Source organism: Dryas octopetala, chromosome 3, assembly GCF_963921425.1.
Source record: "Dryas octopetala chromosome 3, drDryOcto1.1, whole genome shotgun sequence".
NCBI classification, from domain to species: domain Eukaryota; kingdom Viridiplantae; phylum Streptophyta; class Magnoliopsida; order Rosales; family Rosaceae; genus Dryas; species Dryas octopetala.
In genome coordinates this window covers 4,621,239-4,640,110 of record NC_141368.1, presented here as the reverse complement: position 1 = coordinate 4,640,110, position 18,872 = coordinate 4,621,239, and the positions used below count along the sequence as shown (strand labels likewise).

Here is an 18,872-nt window from a genome sequence, read left to right as displayed (position 1 = left end):
ATCTTTAATATTAGGATATGCAGGCTCCTTCTGTTGAGGTATACCTCAACTTATTTATGTTGAGGTATATCTTGTTGGGGCCCACACGAGTCGTTTTGTGTCGATCCGAACCGTTCAATTTTTACATCTCCGTAGATAGATCATCCTTGCAAAAAATTAGCCAAATCGGAAATCATTTGCCTATCTAACTTTGATCAAATAAATGGACGAACCAAATATTTTCAATGAAACCGTCCATTTATTTTATCAAAGTTAGATAGGCAAATGATTTCTGATTTGGCTAATTTTTTTGCAAGGATGATCTATCAATGAAGATGATCCTTACGAATGGTTCGGATCGACACAAAATGACTTGTGTGGGTTCCAACAAGGTCATACCTTAACATAAATAAGTTAAAGTATACCTCAGCAGAAGGAAGGATATGTACCAATAAAACAAAAGAAGAAATCATCTTTTACGCCTTACAAACATTCAGTGAGTTAGATTAAAGCCCTATTCATAGCCTACAAAAGCAAGCGGGCTTAATATGGTCTTTAATCCCTTTTTACTGGGCCGCACACATTTTAGTATTTCCACGTTATCCAGAACGCCTGCGACGTCGTTTCAACGTTGAAGCAATAAACTCCTGCATTGCCAATCTCGGGACTCAACTCTCAAGCTCACCAGCTCTCGAGTCTCAACTCACCGTACCGACGGTGTGAAGCTGTTGGAGTAGGACCTCCACAACTCCATCTCAGCCTAGATCAAACCCCTCCTCGAGAGCCACGTGGCACGATCCCAACCATCGAGAGGCTCCTCCGTCGAACCGTCTACGCCGTCGGCTTGGAGACTGCCCAAGACGATGAGCAGAACCTGGATTTTGAGGAATCCAATCGCTTTCGTGTGGTGGGTTGTGTTGGTTTGCTGCCTTCTCATATTCACAATGTCAGTGCTTCGTCTTCCGGAGGTGTCGCTTGGATTGTATCCCACTGCAAAAACCAGTAAAGCTCCCGAGAAGGATAACAAGTTGATCGGAAAATTTGGGGAGATGATGATTGAAATGTTGCCTGAAGATCTCGCCTTCACCGTGTTCGTTCCTTCAGAGAAAGCTTTTGAGCGCGATTTGAGACTACGCTCAAATGATAGTTTGGTGGGCGAGAAATTGAACGATACGTATGCAGTGGTTTCTCGAGTATTGGGGTTCTCGGCGGTTCCTCGGAGTCTTAGTTCAGGCAGTGTGCCGGTTGATAAGGAGATATCGTACGATTCGATATCTGGGTTTGTGTTGTATATCTCGAGAGATGAAGATGGAATGCTGGAGGTGAACAGCGTTCGATCGGAAAGGGTGGATCTGAGGAGGAAAGGAATTGTTGTACATGTTATGGATGGGGTTGTGATGGATGCTGAGTTCCAGCAATCAGTTCAGCCTGATTATGATGAACAAGATTGAGTCATACTTACATCTCCAACCTTCTACTTGTATCATGTTTTAACTTGTAATTTATGTAGGAGGGTCCCTCTTCAATTTTTGAGGTAGTGTACCTCCATTGATGATACAATTTATGATACAAAGTGTTTATTCAATTTAAGAAACAACCATTTATTTTAGGATATGCGTATTACGTAATAAATTTACCTAATTTAATAAAGGGAATTTTGGTATACATAATGTTCTCCCAAATCATTTATAAATTTGTGCTATCATCAGTTTGACATTTTGTGCAACACACAACCAAGAATGGTAGAATTAAAACAATGCATAAATTCCGGAGGCATTTTTATAAAAAATGAGTTGCGATGAAGTAAAGAAAATGTCTCATAAGGTTAATAAAATAGATAAAGCATGGGTATTCAAATACAAAACGAGTATTTCCATTATCAATTGACAACCCGGGCATCAAATATTCCAAAGAAACTGAGCACACTATCCGGGACATGGCAATCATTAGGGGTAATTACTAAATCAGGCATGTTCTATGCATCCCCCAAATTAGGACTTGAAATTCATTGAAGATGGAATTAACTGAAAGTAGGCATTAGTTCTCTTAGCCGTGACACCCCTCAAAAGTCCAAGCGGTACTTAAATACTTCTAGCTTCCGGCTGCTGCTGGTACAGCAACTGCTTTCGAGTCTTCGGCCTTTTCATGCTCCTTATTGTGCATCTGAAATGTTCCAAAATTTTTCCATCAGAATACATGATGTTACAGAGGAATGACAATATTATAATTACACATTCATGGAAATGCATCTTACCTTGTTGTTGATCAAGTTGTGAAGAGCAATAACACTTCGGATGAGGGAAGAGAGATAGATAACCAACATCATATCATTTGTTTTCACTGCAGTTGACAAAAAGGACATGAATACAATATAGTAGGCACTTTGGCAGAAACCGAAAATCTAACTGCAAAGCAGTTCAAACGATAAAGTATCTACACGTGCACAATAAACACGGTAGGTTTTACCTGAAAAAGCCTTGATCAACTCAGAAACATTAAGATTTGGAAGTAGATTAAACACATCCTACAAGGATTTTGAATAGCAAGATAAGAAAATATACAAGCATGATGGCGAAAATATCACCAGTAAGCAAACAGAAATAAATAAATTATGATGGAGAGATATTAAGATTCTAGCTTATGCTGCACATGGGTAGTGAAAACTGAACCTGTAGGTGGTACAATATCTCGTGGTTCAATGGGAGCTTGCCATCAATAACAAGGTCAAGATAACTCCGAATCTCGCGGAGTCTTGCATCCAATCCCTTCAAGGCTGTGAGCTTCCCAGTAACCTGTACAAGACATGAAAACTAAGTTTCTTGTATTGCCCCTATGAGTACAAGAAAATCTAATAATTTAGACTCCATACTCCAGTACAAACACACACGAGAGCACAACCACAGACACAGACACATATGCAAGTGTCCATGTGTGAATAAAAAACTGAAAAGCTAAATGAAACTCTAAGCAAACCAAACCTCTGTAGCAAGAGTGCTGATGGTTGTATCCTTTACGTCTCTAAGCAAGTGTTCCACTCCTGTTAAAGGGTAATATGTTAAATCAAAACCAGAACTAAAAGTAGAAGATTCAATGTTAAAAGAAAGGGGGAGCACAGGTCTTGCATCCCATGGGCATACCAATTTCCTCAACTTCATGGGCAGCAATTTCAGAAGGCACATGAACGAACACCTTCTGGCTTTTCTGGGTTGCATTCTGTAGTCATACCAAAATGTTAGATGAAAGTTGTAGCATTGAAACCAAATTTTAAGTCAAAAGTAGCTCTAACCATAAAGCTTCCATTTCTAATAGCTTAGTATTATACAAGACCAATAAAAAAGGCAGCTATATAAAAAACAATTGTGATTCTACTACCTCTTTAACCTCTTCAACAGCACAGTAAGCTTTTGTGGGTATTCCCAGCTCCTTAGGTTGGACATCAATAATGACCAAGACAGGATTTGGAACATAGCTGCAAAATCAAAAGGAAGACATGATCATAATGGGGAAAGGAAGAAAAATATGAACGAGAAGTTAAAGCACAGAGAAAGGAGACAAAAAAAACAACAAGTCTATTTCCACCATTTCACAAGAATCACTTAAAGCTATAGTGCTTCCTTATAACCAACCATCAATATTTTGTAAAAAAATTGATGCACAATGGTGCTTCCCAAATGAGAGAAGTACACTTTTGCTCTTTCTAGTTGTTGAAAATTAAATTTGGTTTCTCTAATTTCAATTTGAACAATGTCAACCTTATACTTCTCAATTTATTTCAATGTTGTCCCTCGACCTAATTTGGGTGTTAGAAACATTCACTATATTCTAGTGGAACCTCAAGTCCAAGTAGCAGTGCTTAGCATAAGGTTGGTGATCTTACTCATTAAACAAACCGTGAATGTCTAAGTCATTTTCTCGCAATTTTGGACCAGTGCTGTACCATCCCACAACATGCTCCTTTGCTGAAAAAAGTTATATGTCAATTTCTCATCATAGCAAAGAATGCACATATCTGGAAATAGAGACAAATATCTCAAACAATACCATTTATTCTCTTCGACATGGAATACATGGATTCATGGTAGTTGTGATCAAGAAACCAGATACTTGGGTCCTTGTCATCTTCTTCAAAGGGAACTGTGAATAGAGATTCAAATATTACATGAGTAAAAAGTAACGCATTTGATCCGGAAACATAAAAGGTTTTAAAATCAAGAAGATGAACACGCCAAAGCAAAAGTAAAATGCTTTGATAACATTCTTTTGGAAAACTGATAAACTTATAATAGTACAGCAATGCAAGTGGTAGAAACACTAACAACTAAGGAACTACAATGCAACAGGCCATTAACATAGAAAGTGCAGCATGTTCTACATACGCTAATACATTTTCAAACTACACATGTCTATGGATTTGGAAAGCAATAAAATCCCAAAATTTGCATGTTTACACTACAACAACCTTTAAAACTAGAAATGCCTCAACAAATTGCATGTCTAGAAACTCAATTTGGAAATTTAACCTAAATTACATGCGTACAAATTCTATAGCTCAAATTAATAAAGAGATAAAAAAAAAACAGCTTTCCAAGTTCAAGCTCATAGCAGCACCACAGTTGGAACAAAATTCAAAATCAACACAGCCCTAGTTAGGTCAAAATTAGGAAAATTAATCTGAGAACCAAAAATTTATTTAAAAAAAAAAAAAAAAAGAGGAATGAGATCCAAACAGAGCCGAGGAACCGAAAAGAGAATCAGATAGGCCAAGAGCGAGAAATTACGAACCGGCATAGCTGTTGCTGACGTCGACGGTGCCCTTGTAAGAAGAACCGAGAAGAACCCCAACGACGCGCTTGCGAGTGTCCTTGGCAACCCTGTTGTAGTTGTCGACGATGCTGAGCAAAACCAGAGGGTGAACTATCACCTTCTCGATCGGTCTCGCTGAGATTTGCTGCGTTTTTATCACATCCATTCCTAATTCAATTCTTTTTCTTCCTTAATTTTTGATTTTTTTTGCGTTTAATTTGCAGTTGCTTGACTTGCTTCTTCTCCAGGAAACCCCTCTTGCGGTGTTATAAAGCTCTTTGCTTGCTCAGCTGCTCTTCCACAGCTCTCACCGAGCCTGACATTTTTATATAGGAAGTTTGTTTATGATTTGGAGAGTGAGTTAGGCATCAAAGCCCAAGTTATGAACATTGGGCCTCAATTGTAATGGGCTTTATAAGTCAATACATGTGCAACTAGAGCTTGGGCCTAACTAACATGAGGTGAGCTTGTCCCCTTGGGTCGACATAGAAGGGTAATTCTAAAAGACCCTCTTTTGCTTTCCAGACCCAACATGCTGACTACACTAAATACAAGCGTGGGTTTGGAAAGCGAAAAGAGGGGTTCTTTTAGAACTTTCTGACATAGAGCCAACTTTGAATACTGGATGTAACCTCAAAATAAGAAGGGTCAATGTCGGCCAGTGAGACAATGGGGGCCCCTAAATTAATGACCACTCAATGATGAAGGAGGTAGAAGTGCAGAGGCAGCCAGTTAACTAATATGAGATACTCTTTTTTTGTATTTTTTGGTCTGAGGGATACTCTCAACTATGGGTGGGAATGAGTGGTTTTATCAGCCATTACCGGCGAACCAACTCATTATCGGCTAGTCGATAATTGTATCAATAACCGATCTATTAAATTGGGCCGATAATACCAACCAACCCATCAAAGTTGGTTAATATATATATTGATTTTGAAATTGATCAAATGTTAGTCTAATAATTTCAAATGACCCACCTATATCTGTTTTATCGACAATCGATTCGCAACCGACCCACAATTGGTGGGTCAGTTGTTGGTTGTCAAAATTGCCTTATCAGCCTTGTTGGGTTGGGTCGGTTGTTTGGCTGACATGCAATATATCGACCCAACCCATTTCCACCCTTACTCTCAACACATTCAACTAAACACGTGGATAACTCATAATTAGGGTGAGGTGGCTTGCTTTGATACTATCATAAAGAAATTGAACATATCACACTTAAAATCAGTTGGCAATAAGTGAAAATGCCCAAAACCTTAAGACTTTAAATTTCAGATATGAGATAACTCATTTCATTACACTACTTTCTCTCTGATATGCATGTAAAAATTCTTGATGTGAGTGGCACGTGATTGTAAATTTGAGAACAAGAGTTCCACCTTAGAATTTTTAAATTTACTTAAACGATGGAGAAAAAATATTTTGTGAATGAAATCCGAAATGTTTTGTTTAGGGAAGATGAATGAAGGCAGTGGGGAAGTGGGAAGTAGATTAGCACTGCACATGAAATTCAAAGCTGGAAGCAGACCCAAGGTATTGGTATGACTGCATGACCAGCCCAATTGTAAGTAGATTTCTACACTAAACTTTAATTATATGCACCCCAAGGAGACATTTCTCATGTGAGGAAGCGAATTCCAATTTCCAAGCACTCATAGAAACCAAGAACCCAACAGAGTATAAATCACAGAGAAATTAATAACAACAAAGTTTTCTGAGCATGCAGAGAAGAATGTCCAACAAGTTAATATTTCCAATATTTTAATTAATTTAAACAAACTTAATTAACTTCACTACGTAGATTTAATTTTCAGCTACAACGTACTTAACTTTCAACTCTTATCTCACCCCCTCCCCTCCTTTTCTGTTCACCATTCACGCCAACTAATTAATCTAAACCTAAATTCTACGAATGACAACCATATATGGCTACTAAAGTAAGCATGTTTAAAGGAAGCTTAAGCGCAGATCCAAAGGTGGATGATCCATTTCTGTCCCAACTGTGTAAGTAGCAAAAGCTGCTGACTCTTTGAAATATTCATTTGCATGAAATCTCAGCTTCTCTGTCTCTGAATATTCGTTTAGCGAGTTTAATGGGAAAAGCTGAAGAGTCTCGATCACTCTTGCAGGCTCCGAAACTTGATTTACTACTTCCAGTTCTGCAAACAACGCAAAACCAAACATAAACTTTACCAGAGGAACCCTAAAATACATAACAAAGGGAGCTAGAGAGACAAATAAGCAAAACAAAACAATCAACACTTACGTTTTGGAGAGGAAAACTTGTCCTCTTTACGAATGAAATCTGTGTCATCAATGGAGACTTTGCGGCGCTTCTGTCTTTCCCTGGCTTTGTGATTTTGAAACCAGTAAAAGACGTTCTTGCTCTCGATCTTCCCGTAAAAGCTCAGTTGAGTAGAGATTTTCTGAATCTGATCAGTGCTGGGCGTTCGGAGTCCCGACCTGAACAGGTCAGTCAGAACTTTGACCTGTTCAGCAGTTGGATTCCAACGCCCGCACTTGGTTCCTGTATTGCCATTACCACCACCATTACCACGAAAATTTCCAGATTTAATGCAAAACCCTGACATACCCTCGTCCATATTTCACCTTCAAATATGAAATTAAAAAACCTAGAAACAACTCTCCCTGCAGCTTCTGAACTTTCTTTTTCTGAGCTTCTGAACTCAAAAACAGTGTGAACCCGTGTGCATATATAATACCATAAAGTGAGTACTTCAATTATATTTATTCAAATTTTTTTTTTTTGGGGTTATTTATGGAGTGGCTAGGTTTTGGTTTTATTAATCAGCCCCTTTGTTTTTTATATTAGGGTGCGTTGTTTTTAGGGAATTTGAGATAGAAATAGAGGTCCATGCGCGAAAGCTGCCAATGTTCAACATTGGTCGGCGAGCAGACAAGATGTAAGTTTCACTAAAAATGAAATAAAAATCATATTTCAAACTCTCCAAGAACATATTTTAGGTCCTTGAGTTCATTTATATGCATATATATATATATATATATCGATTAGATTAGATTGTTTATGTTTTGTGTGCTTTTGAGTAAAATAAGCATATGCTGCTATTAAACATGGTTCTTTATATGGTTAGTTTATAATTCTTATGCTTTAATTGGTAGACTAATCTAGTAATAAGTCCAACACCACCAGGACATGTGAGTAATCCAAGCATTATCATTTTTAATTTGGTGGGTGTCTGCTAAAGATTCATATAGGAGAGTGCAATTTCTTAGATTATAATCTTAATTGGGTAATTGGAAAAAAAAAAAAAAAAAAAGATCGATGCAAGTGAAAGTCAAAATTACACATTGTCTGATCCAGATTGGATGGTTGTGATCGCAGCAGACTGACAAAGATACTGAGTTAGGTTGACCCTAAGTACAAAGCCCAGTCAAATAGTGTGGGGTTAAACCTCCTTTTAAGGGTGTGTGGGAACATAAAGAAAGCGACAATAAAGCCACCAAGTTGAGAGTTGGGAGGGACAACTCATGACCAGCCAAAAAGGGGAGACAGATTGGATTTTCTTATGTCATGTGCCTCTTGTCCTAAGCCACTACATGCCCCTTTTTCTAGTCACTTGGTTTTGCTTCATTTTTGGGTTCAAATTATGTAGAAAATTTGGAAGCACACTTATCATTTGATTGTAGGTGACAAATTCTGGGAGTGATCAAAATTTTGGATGAAAATTTTGTACTTTGGGGCTTGTCCTTACACAAGGAATTTGTTGATCATGAGAAGTTTTGGACAATGGTTTCGTGCATAATTATAATATATATATATATATATATGACATTCAGTTATTCTACAATAATGGGTTGGTATTATTATTAGAATTTGGTTCTATAAATTTATATTTATGCTCGTACATTTAAAAAGTACTATGAATTTAAATGTTACGACTTTTTAAGATTTGTAATTTTTTTTTCTAAATTAATGTATAATTTGGAAGCCAAATTAATTTTCTACAAGAAGAAGGAAATGATTTTTTAAATCTAGGCATACCTTCAGAAGAAGACAATGGTTTTCATACATTTAATGTGAGAAATGACATTTCAATGGTTTTCTAAAAAAAAGTGAGAAATGAAATCCCAAGAAAAGTACTCTAGGAGCATGCATGGTTTGCTCTCAAGATTTAGAATAATATATTGATTTGATATATAATTGCTAGTCAAGAAGACTAGATCGAAGAGCAGTGGCAAGTTGTGTTGGGCACTTTCTACAATTCCCGAGAATGTTGTGTTCACGATAATAAAATATTTGTCTGTTTGCAATTGGCACAATGGTTTGCTGACTGCTGTCTGTGAATGTGGTCTAACTCTTAGGAGTTTTGTATATTGTACATTTGTACTAAACTAATTAATTAATTATAATTAGCTGAGTGAACATATATATTATGCAGGTGACTATGATATCATGATCATCAGGATTCAGGATACTAAATTTGGAGAGAAGGACATCTGTTTGTGGAGGAATTATTTACGGAACTAGCTATATAGCCCACTAGGATTTGCTGGCCGTGTAAGTAGTGCCTGCCAACCCATCTATCATCACCATCATCTTGGGCATGTCTCTATTGGGAAGCAACTTGGAGCGACAAGAAAGATGAAAATATGGATCACTATCCTATGAACAAAATGAAACACAAAACCATTTTGATGAGTTACATATGATTTAGCATATTCATTCAAAACACAATTAAGCTTCTATCGTATATATTTCAAACTTTATAACTTAATTGTATATTGCATGTATAAATTTGAACAAAATTTTAAAAAATGTTAAAAAATACGTTCAAAATCCGAAAGTTAAAATCCTTGAAATTCTAAACAAGTATACATCTTAAAGAGATGTACCCAACAGAGAAATGCACAGAATTCGACCATGGCCATAGATCTCATAGTGCAACATCCGGCTCCGCAAGCTACTTAAGATTAATATGACATAACAAGGGATTTCATGTAATGTTTAAGATTAACTCGTATAATTAATCTAATTAAAATGAAGCGTACGCATGCTTCTCGATGAACGCATTATACTAAGAAGGTACATTTGACTGAAGCCAGTAAGCCATCAAAGTAGTCAAACGAAAACGAAACATGAAATGAAACATACACTAGTATTAATAGTAATAAAGAGAATAAGTTGAAGAAGTTGGTGTTGTGCTTGCGTGTCTTTTGTTGTTGTCCATCTATTTATCTACAAGCCTACACCACCCCTACACAAACTTTTTGATCGATCTTGATCATCTCTAGAAAGAGAGTGAGTGAGTGAGAGTAGTGTGAATATAAATAATACATATATATATATATATATGCAAATTAAGAAGAGTTTGAGAGAGATGGAGTTGGGTACCGACAGAGATCGAAAAAGGAGAAAGATGTTAGAGATGTTATGGACTTTGTGGAGAGATTCGAGAAGAGTAGGAGGGTAGAATTGAATTAGGGCACGCGTGAAATCCAGGCCACCCCCTAATAATCTCCCTTCTTTTCTACTTTCTTGTCTGCATTGCTGCTTATAATTAAGGAAGCACTAGCAGTCACTCAACCAGAGTGGGACTCAGTGGAACCTTCACTGCCATCATCCACACAAAAAGGCCAAAAACTCACCAATCAACCAATATTCAATTCATTCACATTTTATATTTTTATAATTAAGAGCGTATGATTTTCGGGAAAGACATTCACTTCTGGATGTCCAATCATACTGGCTGCTGCCTACTGGGATAGTCTCCTGTTCTGCTGCACTATGTTATAATGCAGCCCACAATTTTTGAACGTTGAATTCAACGGTAAATATATATAGTGTCGGGATGTTATTTTGTTAGACCATCCATCTAAATATATGAAAGCATGTGAACTAATATTCATAGATATTGGTAGTGTAACACTTTAGACATTTTAGTAAGAGAACATTACCCTTATTCTAGTAAGGAAATGTAACCCTTATCCGAGAATGCCAACTAATATCGAGTGTAGCCTGTGTAGGTAGTATGATTGGAATATGCATTCTCAGATTTTCTTCACTTTTTTTAACTTTCAACATCAGCCGCTTCTCACAAATATAAAGATTATCATATATCTAGGACAAAGTACTGTTAATATGTTATATAATACACAGTTTAAAAACAGCCTGTTTATCATTGTTGTCTTTCATTTTCAGCATTTTAATTACAAATATAGAAAGGAAAGATGGAGAAAAAAAAAAAAAGAGAGAGAGAAAAAAGTTCTGTATATGAGAAATGATGAGAGGGAGGTAGACGAGGCTCAAGAGAAGCGATGAAGAAATCAGAGAGGATACGTAAAACAAAAAATTGAAAAACTAATTAAAATTGTATTTAGATTTTGGTTTTTAGTTTTCAATTACATATACTTTATCCCAAGCTTTTCGATTTTATCGTCATTAGAAAGTTCAAAATTCAGAAAAGTTGGGCTTGAAAGCTTGCAGCTTCCATGATCACTTTGGAATGCATAATAAATTAAACATACATAGAGAAAGCAGAACTTGATTCTATCGTACACAAAACCAACCCAAAAGGAATTGCTAAATCAGCGATATGTTGTAACTTATAACCACTGTTAACCAAAATTTGGATGACAGATTCAGAAACGTTTCGCAGCAGTAGGCGCTACTTCCTATTTTGGATGTAGTAAAAACCACAATTCTCACGCCAATACAGAAACAAGATATGAACCATAAAATTAGCTCCAAAAATGATCATGTTTCTAGCCAACAGATAAAACCAGACAATGCAATCTTGATAAGATTGAAATCCTACCTATATTTAAAATGAAACAAAAATATTACAATCTTCTCTGGAAACAAAGGCCACATTTCTCACAGTTGGCCATATATCACTAGATAAATGGCTTTTGTAAAGTAGAATTGTCTTGGCACCTAGATTCCATGAGCGAATAGGAATTACAGAACTTGAGCAGCTGTGTTCAACTTTTCGGCTAGGGTGAGCTGCGTCCTGGTGATGCTTGACAAATATAGCAAGAGCAAATTGTCCTGCAAGGAACAAAAGAAAAGGACAAGTTTAATGACTGATAACCACCCAGATGGCAAAATTAGCAACCGGACTAACTCCTGGTTATAAAAGGCTCAACTATCAGAACATCCATTGAAAACATATTGAAGAACTATTTGCACAATTATCCTATCAATAACTAGAGGAATATGTGGTTACAAACCACGCTGATAATGGACAACGAGAGTAAATAAATATACTAAAAGTGTGTCTTTCTTGACACAACAAAATAAACCAGACCATATATAATACCTGCAGGCTGTCATTCACAATCTTATCAAAAGCTGTCGGAGACAATTTGGGAAGAGATGCTATAGTATCTGATATAAATCTCCCTATGCTGTTATCTGGTACAACATGTCCCTCCTGCAAACAAGATGCATTATTAAATTCATGAAAAAATCAAGCAAGACTGATTGAAGAAGGTTAAGCCTCCTTACTGACCACAACATTGTCAACATATTTGTAAACATCGTCGATTAAAGCCAGTAGTCGCTCCATTGAGGCTTCCATTCCTTCCAAATCAGTTGGTAGTTTTTCAACCATTGTTGTTTTTAGAATATCAACTGTCATATGCAAAACATACAATTCAAATCAGATCAGCATCAAGCTTAAAAGTCCAAACAATCAAATGCAGGAATTACAAGAAAGCTGAGTTCAACCAATATACTGAATAGAAGCATAGACACATGGCACACTAAAACCTGTTACTGATTGATGAGAAAGGCACATATACAGCAACATGGGAATATAACAAACCTAAATGAAAGCAGTAGCACCCACCTTTAACCAAAACTTCTCTTTCATCATGATCCTTAAATAAGGTACTGTATATAACCTGTTAGATCAAATATGAATAGCTTAGATGCACAGTGGGTCATATGCATCTCATATCTCAATACATCTCAGCTATCCATATATGACCTAACGAATGAGAAATATGACCTCATCTATGGACCATAAGAGATATGTGTGTGAGTATAAATGCATATACATATGTGCGTTTATGTATAATAATTGTTCAAAATGCAATAATAGACAGATGTATACATGGTTAGGGGTTTGAAGGCTGGTGGCTATCATCAACAAAAGGAAATACTAGACTGACAGAATGCACATATCATATGTATTGAAATAATAACTTCAACATAAATCGAATTTGCTTCGCGTACAGACCTTTGGACAAGTTAGATAACCAGAAATCAACTGTTACTTTTGCCAAGTAGAACCCACAAGTGTAAAATAGAAAGCTAATGATAAAATCTGGAATCACTTATTTGTACTAATGCCCAAAGTAACTAGTTCGTATGAGTTTCCCCAAAATTTTGTTGATAAGTTACTTTTTCTTCCATCAGTCAGAAAAATTATATAAGGATGCTGAAGGGAATGTGTTCTGACTTCTGTATGTGTGAAGAGACAACATGGATTAACAATGATACTAAAAATAACGTAAGATGAGTAGGTTAGTGTGAACACATACATCCAACTCGCTCAGCTTCAACCATACGAAGATCAAGAGGAATTTCTTGAAACTGCGCTGCCAGTTGTCGATCTCCAAGAGACAAATTCACCGAAACATAAGCTTTTATGGTACCCTCTCCATTTCTGAATCCCGTATCAACAGTCAAATGAACTGGGTTGGAAGCTTCTCTAGAATAGAACTCATGGATCAAAGCACTACCGCCGGTAACTCCAAGACCAGTTGAATACCTACAAGCATTCACGAAGGCACAACAATAAACATTTAATCAACTGGTGAATATTACAAACCCCTGCCACATATGTTTCTATTAACATAATTAAGCCTAAAATATACAAAAATGAAGTTTAAAATTCATGAAACTACCATGGGGGCATTGATTTTATACTCTCACCACAATGCACCAAATACAATTTTACAACACAAATTGCACAATTTGAGAAAAGTATGTGAAATCAGAATTCCCCATAATTCCCAATATAAAATGCCTGAAAAGTTGCAGGACAATAAGGTATCTACAAGAAGAGAAATTTACCATCCAACAATGACTTCCTTCGGATTCACCTTTTGCTGGGATATCAACATATTGTGATGGTAATCAATATCTAATGCAACCTGCAAGGTAGTTCAGAGGATCTCACTATGCTGATGTTTAGGAGAAGTAACAGCAATTTTCTCAGAAACCAAACACAAAACAAGAGAAGAAAGAAAAAAAAAAAAAAAAAAAAAGGCGTAACAATACTAAAAAAAACTTAAACAAATACGCAAGGGAGAGAAGAGGACCTGGTCGGAGGTCTCGCTATGAGGAACAGCGTAAGAGTTTCTGATATCGACTGTGCCATCGGGAAGAACCGATCCGAGGAGCGTGCCGATGACGCGCTCGGCTTGGTCAGGACGTCTCACATAGCAATCGCAGATGTTGTATATGACCAGAGGATGAACCTTCGCCGACAAGCTCGACGGAGAGAACTGCAACACCGTGTGCTCGCTCACCGCCATTCTCTCTGAGATTGATGGATCTGGAGAGCTAGGGCTGAGAGAGTGTGCGAGATGAAAGAGCACAAGGATGGCGCGAGCGTTAGGGTTTTGGGGGATGGAGGAGATATTGGATGGCTTGTTTTAACTGTGCTTGGGCCTTTTACTGTCAATATTAATGGGCCGATCTTAGCCCAACAGTTAGAACCTTGCCCACTACAGACTTTTAGATATAAACATAATTTAAGCCCATCTAATAAATAAATATTTTTTTCCAATTTCGAGTAGGACGAAACATCTTTATTTAACTGCCACAACTGCCAGAATTAGACCGTTACAATAAGCATGATTATGCATAACATTGAAATTGGGTGTTGATCACTTGATCAACGTTGAAATTGGGCCATTGTTTAAAAAAACGAAAATTCATAGTCATCCACGGTTAAGTTAAAAGTATTTATTCATGCACTAAAAGTTAAAGTTCGAATCTCCTTTTTATACTTGCATAAAAGTGTCAAAAAAATGAATCAGTAAAAAAAAGTGAGTTTTGATTGTTTGGGAATTGAAACAAAAGGAGTGAGTTTTAATTCGTATATATGTGAACCTATTCGTTATTCACTGTATTCTTCTTCTTCTTTGTTTTGCGTATTCGGATCAAGGATGCCACTTAATTTAAGCCTTTAAGGTTAACCATATAAGAATGAATCAATCCCCTAATTACTATTTTCATTTATTTTCTATCTTATAATTTTGTGTGATTTGATTTAAAAATTGAGAATTAGCAATTATGAATTTGAAAATCTGAAGACATTCAAATTCGGTAGCACATAGAGTAGGCACAAAGTGTGGTACAAGGTGGAGCTGGATTCGGATTGTTTGGCCCTTATTTATAAAGTAACTCAAGGCATAAAGTGACTATTAAGAACTATGAATCAAGAAATTAGCCTCATATTAGGTTATGTATCATGCAATATTAGAAATATCAAGTAAGATATCTTCTTAAATTGTACCAAGTTTTCTAACTTAAACCTAATAATATACTGAGTAAGATATTTTTTTGTATAGCTATAGTTAATTATAGTTGGTTTATTTTTCTATTATCAGTTTGTCTTCTCTTGTAGTTAGTTTTTTTGTGAAATGAAATATTCTTTGACCAAAAAAAAAACCTAATAATATACCAGGCGACTGAGTTATCTAACATATTGGTGTCATGTCTTCTTTTTTGTTTACTTTTTGGCTTCATAATCAGATTAGTTAAAAAAATAAGTTTTATTTGTCTTCTAATATCTCTTCAAAGGATATTGGTCACTAATGTTTATAACGCTATGATGCCTCTTCTTTTAAGTGGATGTATATATCTTGCATTCAATTCTTAACGAATGGAATGAGTAGGTGGTCCAGAGAAGTGGATATAGTTTGATTAATCGAACCGTGAGCCATAAATTTATATTCAAACTTACATGATCAGTATTGAAATTCATATAACCGAAATCAAACAACATAGCACTCCAAGTAACTGGTTCGATTAACCAATGTTATTAATTAGTCTGGTTCGGTAGATTATTTAGTTTTGAGTGGGCCAAATATTTTATGAAATAACATTCAATCAATGGCCAAATTGCAAACGAATTTGAGGCCTAAATTTTGATATTTCCTTAGTTTTTTGAAAAAAATAGAGCATGAGCACCGGAAAAAAAGAGAAAAAAATAGAGCATGATTAAAAAGCCCAAAGTTTATGAGCTTCATTTAACACAAATATAGCACAATTTAACATAAATATATATACAAGTGTTAATAAATGTTAGTAAATGTTGAAAATAATAAATAACTTTCGGTTTGATTCGTTTATAATGATTGGAATGGGATTAGAAACCGAAATCAATCCATTTTGAACTTATCGGTTCTGTCAATCGAACCGACATGTACAAAAAATAAAAACCCACCCTATTTGCTAGAATGTATACAATGTAAACTTGCACAGGATGACTCAAGAACTAGAATGTAGAGTTTCTGAAAAGTCAAAGCAGTAGAGAGCAAACCACAGCCACATCATTGGCTAGGTGGCCACCTAACTTCAACAACTCTCTCTCTCTCTCTCTCCCTATTTTTTTTAAACATATATATAAATTTAAGAATAAAAAAAAATCGGGTTATTTTGTTTTTTGTGATAGTGATGAGATTTGGAAAGGTCGGTGTTATTTCTGAATTGACAATACACATATTCACAGCCAACACATACAATGAGCGCTCACATAAGATGGACCCAATTTACCAAAAAAAGAAAGGAAGAAGGGCCCTTGATTTGAAGCAGAATTACATGCTGCTCATATTACATTTGCATCTCTCATTTTTTTTTTGGCCAGGAATATTACATTTGCATCTTAATTACGTACAAAATACCCAAAACACTTAAAAACCATACACAGAAAACAAAACAAACTCGCATTTGGCTTGATTGATGAGCTTGATATTTATCAAAGGCCACAAAATACAAGTATGCATCATGGATGTCGACCCATCACTAACACTCACTTAGACTTGAAGGGAATGGCTCTGATCACAACCTGGTGGTACAAAGCTGCAAGTGCGGCTCCAATGAATGGTCCAACCCAGAAAATCCACTGCATCATCCAAAAAAAAAAAAAAAAAAAAATTAGCATCAAGATTCAAGATCCAATTGACTAAAACCCAAACAAGGGTCCTTCTAAAAAGAGAAAGCTAGCTTACATGGTCATCCCAAGCGTGGTCCTTGTTGAAAATGATGGCTGCCCCAAGACTCCTAGCTGGGTTGATACCAGTTCCAGTTATGGGGATGGTGGCCAAGTGCACCAAGAACACCGCGAACCCAATAGGCAGAGGCGCCAAAATCTGAAACCCCAATTCAAACATTTGATCATGATCACAATTAACCCAATCAAATCTTAAAACAAATGATGAAATTAATAAGAGGCAGAGATCGATCAAACATACAGGAACATGGGAGTCTCTGGCGCTACGCTTGGCATCAGTGGCAGAGAAAACAGTGTAGACGAGGACGAAGGTGCCCATAATCTCAGCACCGAGCCCATCGCCTTTTGTGTAGCCATGGTTCACAGCGTTGGCTCCACCGCCGAGCCTCTCGAACTCTTTACTGCCTTGCAGACCCTTCACCACCGCAGCACCGGCTATGGCCCCAAGCGACTGCATCACTATGTAGAACACCGCCCGCGTCAGCGACAGCTTCCGCGCCAGAAATAGCCCGAAAGTCACCGCCGGGTTTATGTGACCCCCTACAAGAATCATACAACTACATGTGTCGGTGTTTCTAATAATTTAATTGATACTAATACGTAATATATGAAAGGAGACTGAAACGGTGCGTTTTGGTGTGGAACCTGAGATGCCGGCCGTGCAGTAGACGAGGGCGAAGATCATGCCTCCGAAAGCCCAAGCGATCCCTTGAATCCCGACCGTCGAACACATGCTGTCAGCTTTCGAGACGCCCATCACCGTCAAAACGGTGATGTAGAGGAACAGGAACGTGGCGACGAACTCAGCGATCCCAGCCCGGTAGAACGACCAGGAGGACAGCTCGCCCGGCTCGAAGAGCGGCGCCGGTGGCGGCTCCTTGTAGTCCTTTCCCTCGTCTTGGCTCTGCGCCGCCGTCCCGATCGGCTGCCTCTCCGGGAACTTGTTGGCTCCCAACTTCACATCCTCCTCCTTGGCCTCCATTTTCTAATTAATTAATCTCAGAAAGATCGAACAGCTCTCGCTGACCGTTTGATCGATTTGATGAGAGTGGTGAGTGTGTTTGAGTGGAGAGTGGTTATATATATAGCATGGGAGTGAGTTTTGGTTTGGAGTTGATCAAGTGAGGAAGAGAGGTGGCGGGACCCAACGGTTGTATTAAGTTGATTTATTTTTCTTATCATGTGGCCGACCAATCATTTTCTGGGCATTTCTTAAGTGTTCATAGAAAAGGACGTAATTAGACGTAAATGGCTTTAAGTGAGAATAAAAATTGGTAATTCCACGTGGCACAATGGTGTCCATGAGTGCGGGAGATAATACTGCACCGTCCAGTCCAGTAGTCCATCTTCAAAAATGTTGCTGAAACTTGAGAGCACTCTATTTGATGATGATTTTGGTTCCAGCAAACTCTGAACATTCTGGAAAAAATCTCTAGCACGTGCTTAGATTATCCATGGACTACGTATTATAAGTGTTAACGGGTGATTAATGATTGTTGTTTAATTGCTGTGGTGCAGCTAATTTTGTTTAGCTCGTGCTTTTAATGAACAAAAATGTTTTTGCTAATTCACAGGTGGCAATTACTGGCAAAGAAGCTTCAATCAATTAAATTATTTTCTGAGTCCTAAGTTTGATTCCCTTGTTGTTGTTGATGTTATTTTTATATATATGAGAGGACGAGCACACCCCATGATTAATTATCTCTTCATCAATATGTTATATGTGCAAAGACGTACTCGAGAGGATTTAATTGCTGTGCTGACAGCTCCTGCTTTGCATAGATAACAATTAACAAGTATGAGAATTAGATCATGGAGTTTTAACAATTATGTAATGTGCGTATTAATTAA

The 18,872-nt window shown here is 37.1% G+C and overlaps 5 protein-coding genes across 6 annotated transcripts; 1 reads left to right on the top strand and 4 right to left on the bottom strand.

The window, feature by feature from the left end:
* The first annotated feature begins 654 nt into the window (after positions 1-654).
* Positions 655-1,557, top strand: LOC147289884 (Fasciclin-like arabinogalactan family protein). The gene has a single exon (XM_086238481.1). The coding sequence runs from the start codon at positions 843-845 to the stop codon at positions 1,428-1,430; it is 588 nt and encodes a 195-aa protein (XP_086094607.1). The 5' UTR covers positions 655-842; the 3' UTR covers positions 1,431-1,557.
* A 235-nt stretch (positions 1,558-1,792) lies between these two features.
* RPN8A (RP non-ATPase subunit 8A) lies at positions 1,793-5,086 on the bottom strand. Its single transcript, XM_086235516.1, has 10 exons — positions 4,762-5,086; positions 4,021-4,113; positions 3,857-3,938; positions 3,352-3,448; positions 3,117-3,192; positions 2,958-3,016; positions 2,649-2,771; positions 2,446-2,503; positions 2,234-2,319; positions 1,793-2,142 (listed from the first exon to the last, which is right to left on the bottom strand). The coding sequence occupies exons 1-10, from the start codon at positions 4,946-4,948 to the stop codon at positions 2,071-2,073; spliced, it is 933 nt and encodes a 310-aa protein (XP_086091642.1). The 5' UTR covers positions 4,949-5,086; the 3' UTR covers positions 1,793-2,070.
* Positions 5,087-6,735: 1,649 nt separating this feature from the next.
* Positions 6,736-7,391, bottom strand: LOC147289882 (WUSCHEL-related homeobox 7-like). Of its 2 annotated transcripts, none has more exons than XM_086238279.1 (2): positions 7,049-7,391; positions 6,736-6,935 (listed from the first exon to the last, which is right to left on the bottom strand). In XM_086238279.1, exons 1-2 carry the CDS (start codon positions 7,389-7,391, stop codon positions 6,736-6,738), a joined length of 543 nt encoding a protein of 180 aa, XP_086094405.1. The 2 variants fall into 2 exon arrangements, with proteins under 2 accessions (XP_086094405.1, XP_086094406.1); XM_086238280.1 differs by having other exon boundaries at positions 6,736-6,938; positions 7,055-7,391.
* Positions 7,392-11,481: 4,090 nt separating this feature from the next.
* On the bottom strand, positions 11,482-14,402 carry EIF2 (eukaryotic translation initiation factor 2). Its single transcript, XM_086236874.1, has 6 exons — positions 14,101-14,402; positions 13,853-13,932; positions 13,318-13,547; positions 12,282-12,403; positions 12,090-12,203; positions 11,482-11,818 (listed from the first exon to the last, which is right to left on the bottom strand). Exons 1-6 carry the CDS (start codon positions 14,314-14,316, stop codon positions 11,729-11,731), a joined length of 852 nt encoding a protein of 283 aa, XP_086093000.1. The 5' UTR covers positions 14,317-14,402; the 3' UTR covers positions 11,482-11,728.
* Positions 14,403-16,471: 2,069 nt separating this feature from the next.
* Positions 16,472-18,081, bottom strand: LOC147289880 (putative aquaporin PIP1-4). The gene is made up of 4 exons (XM_086234840.1): positions 17,667-18,081; positions 17,263-17,561; positions 17,020-17,160; positions 16,472-16,913 (listed from the first exon to the last, which is right to left on the bottom strand). The coding sequence occupies exons 1-4, from the start codon at positions 18,001-18,003 to the stop codon at positions 16,821-16,823; spliced, it is 870 nt and encodes a 289-aa protein (XP_086090966.1). The 5' UTR covers positions 18,004-18,081; the 3' UTR covers positions 16,472-16,820.
* Between the last annotated feature and the right edge of the window lie 791 nt (positions 18,082-18,872).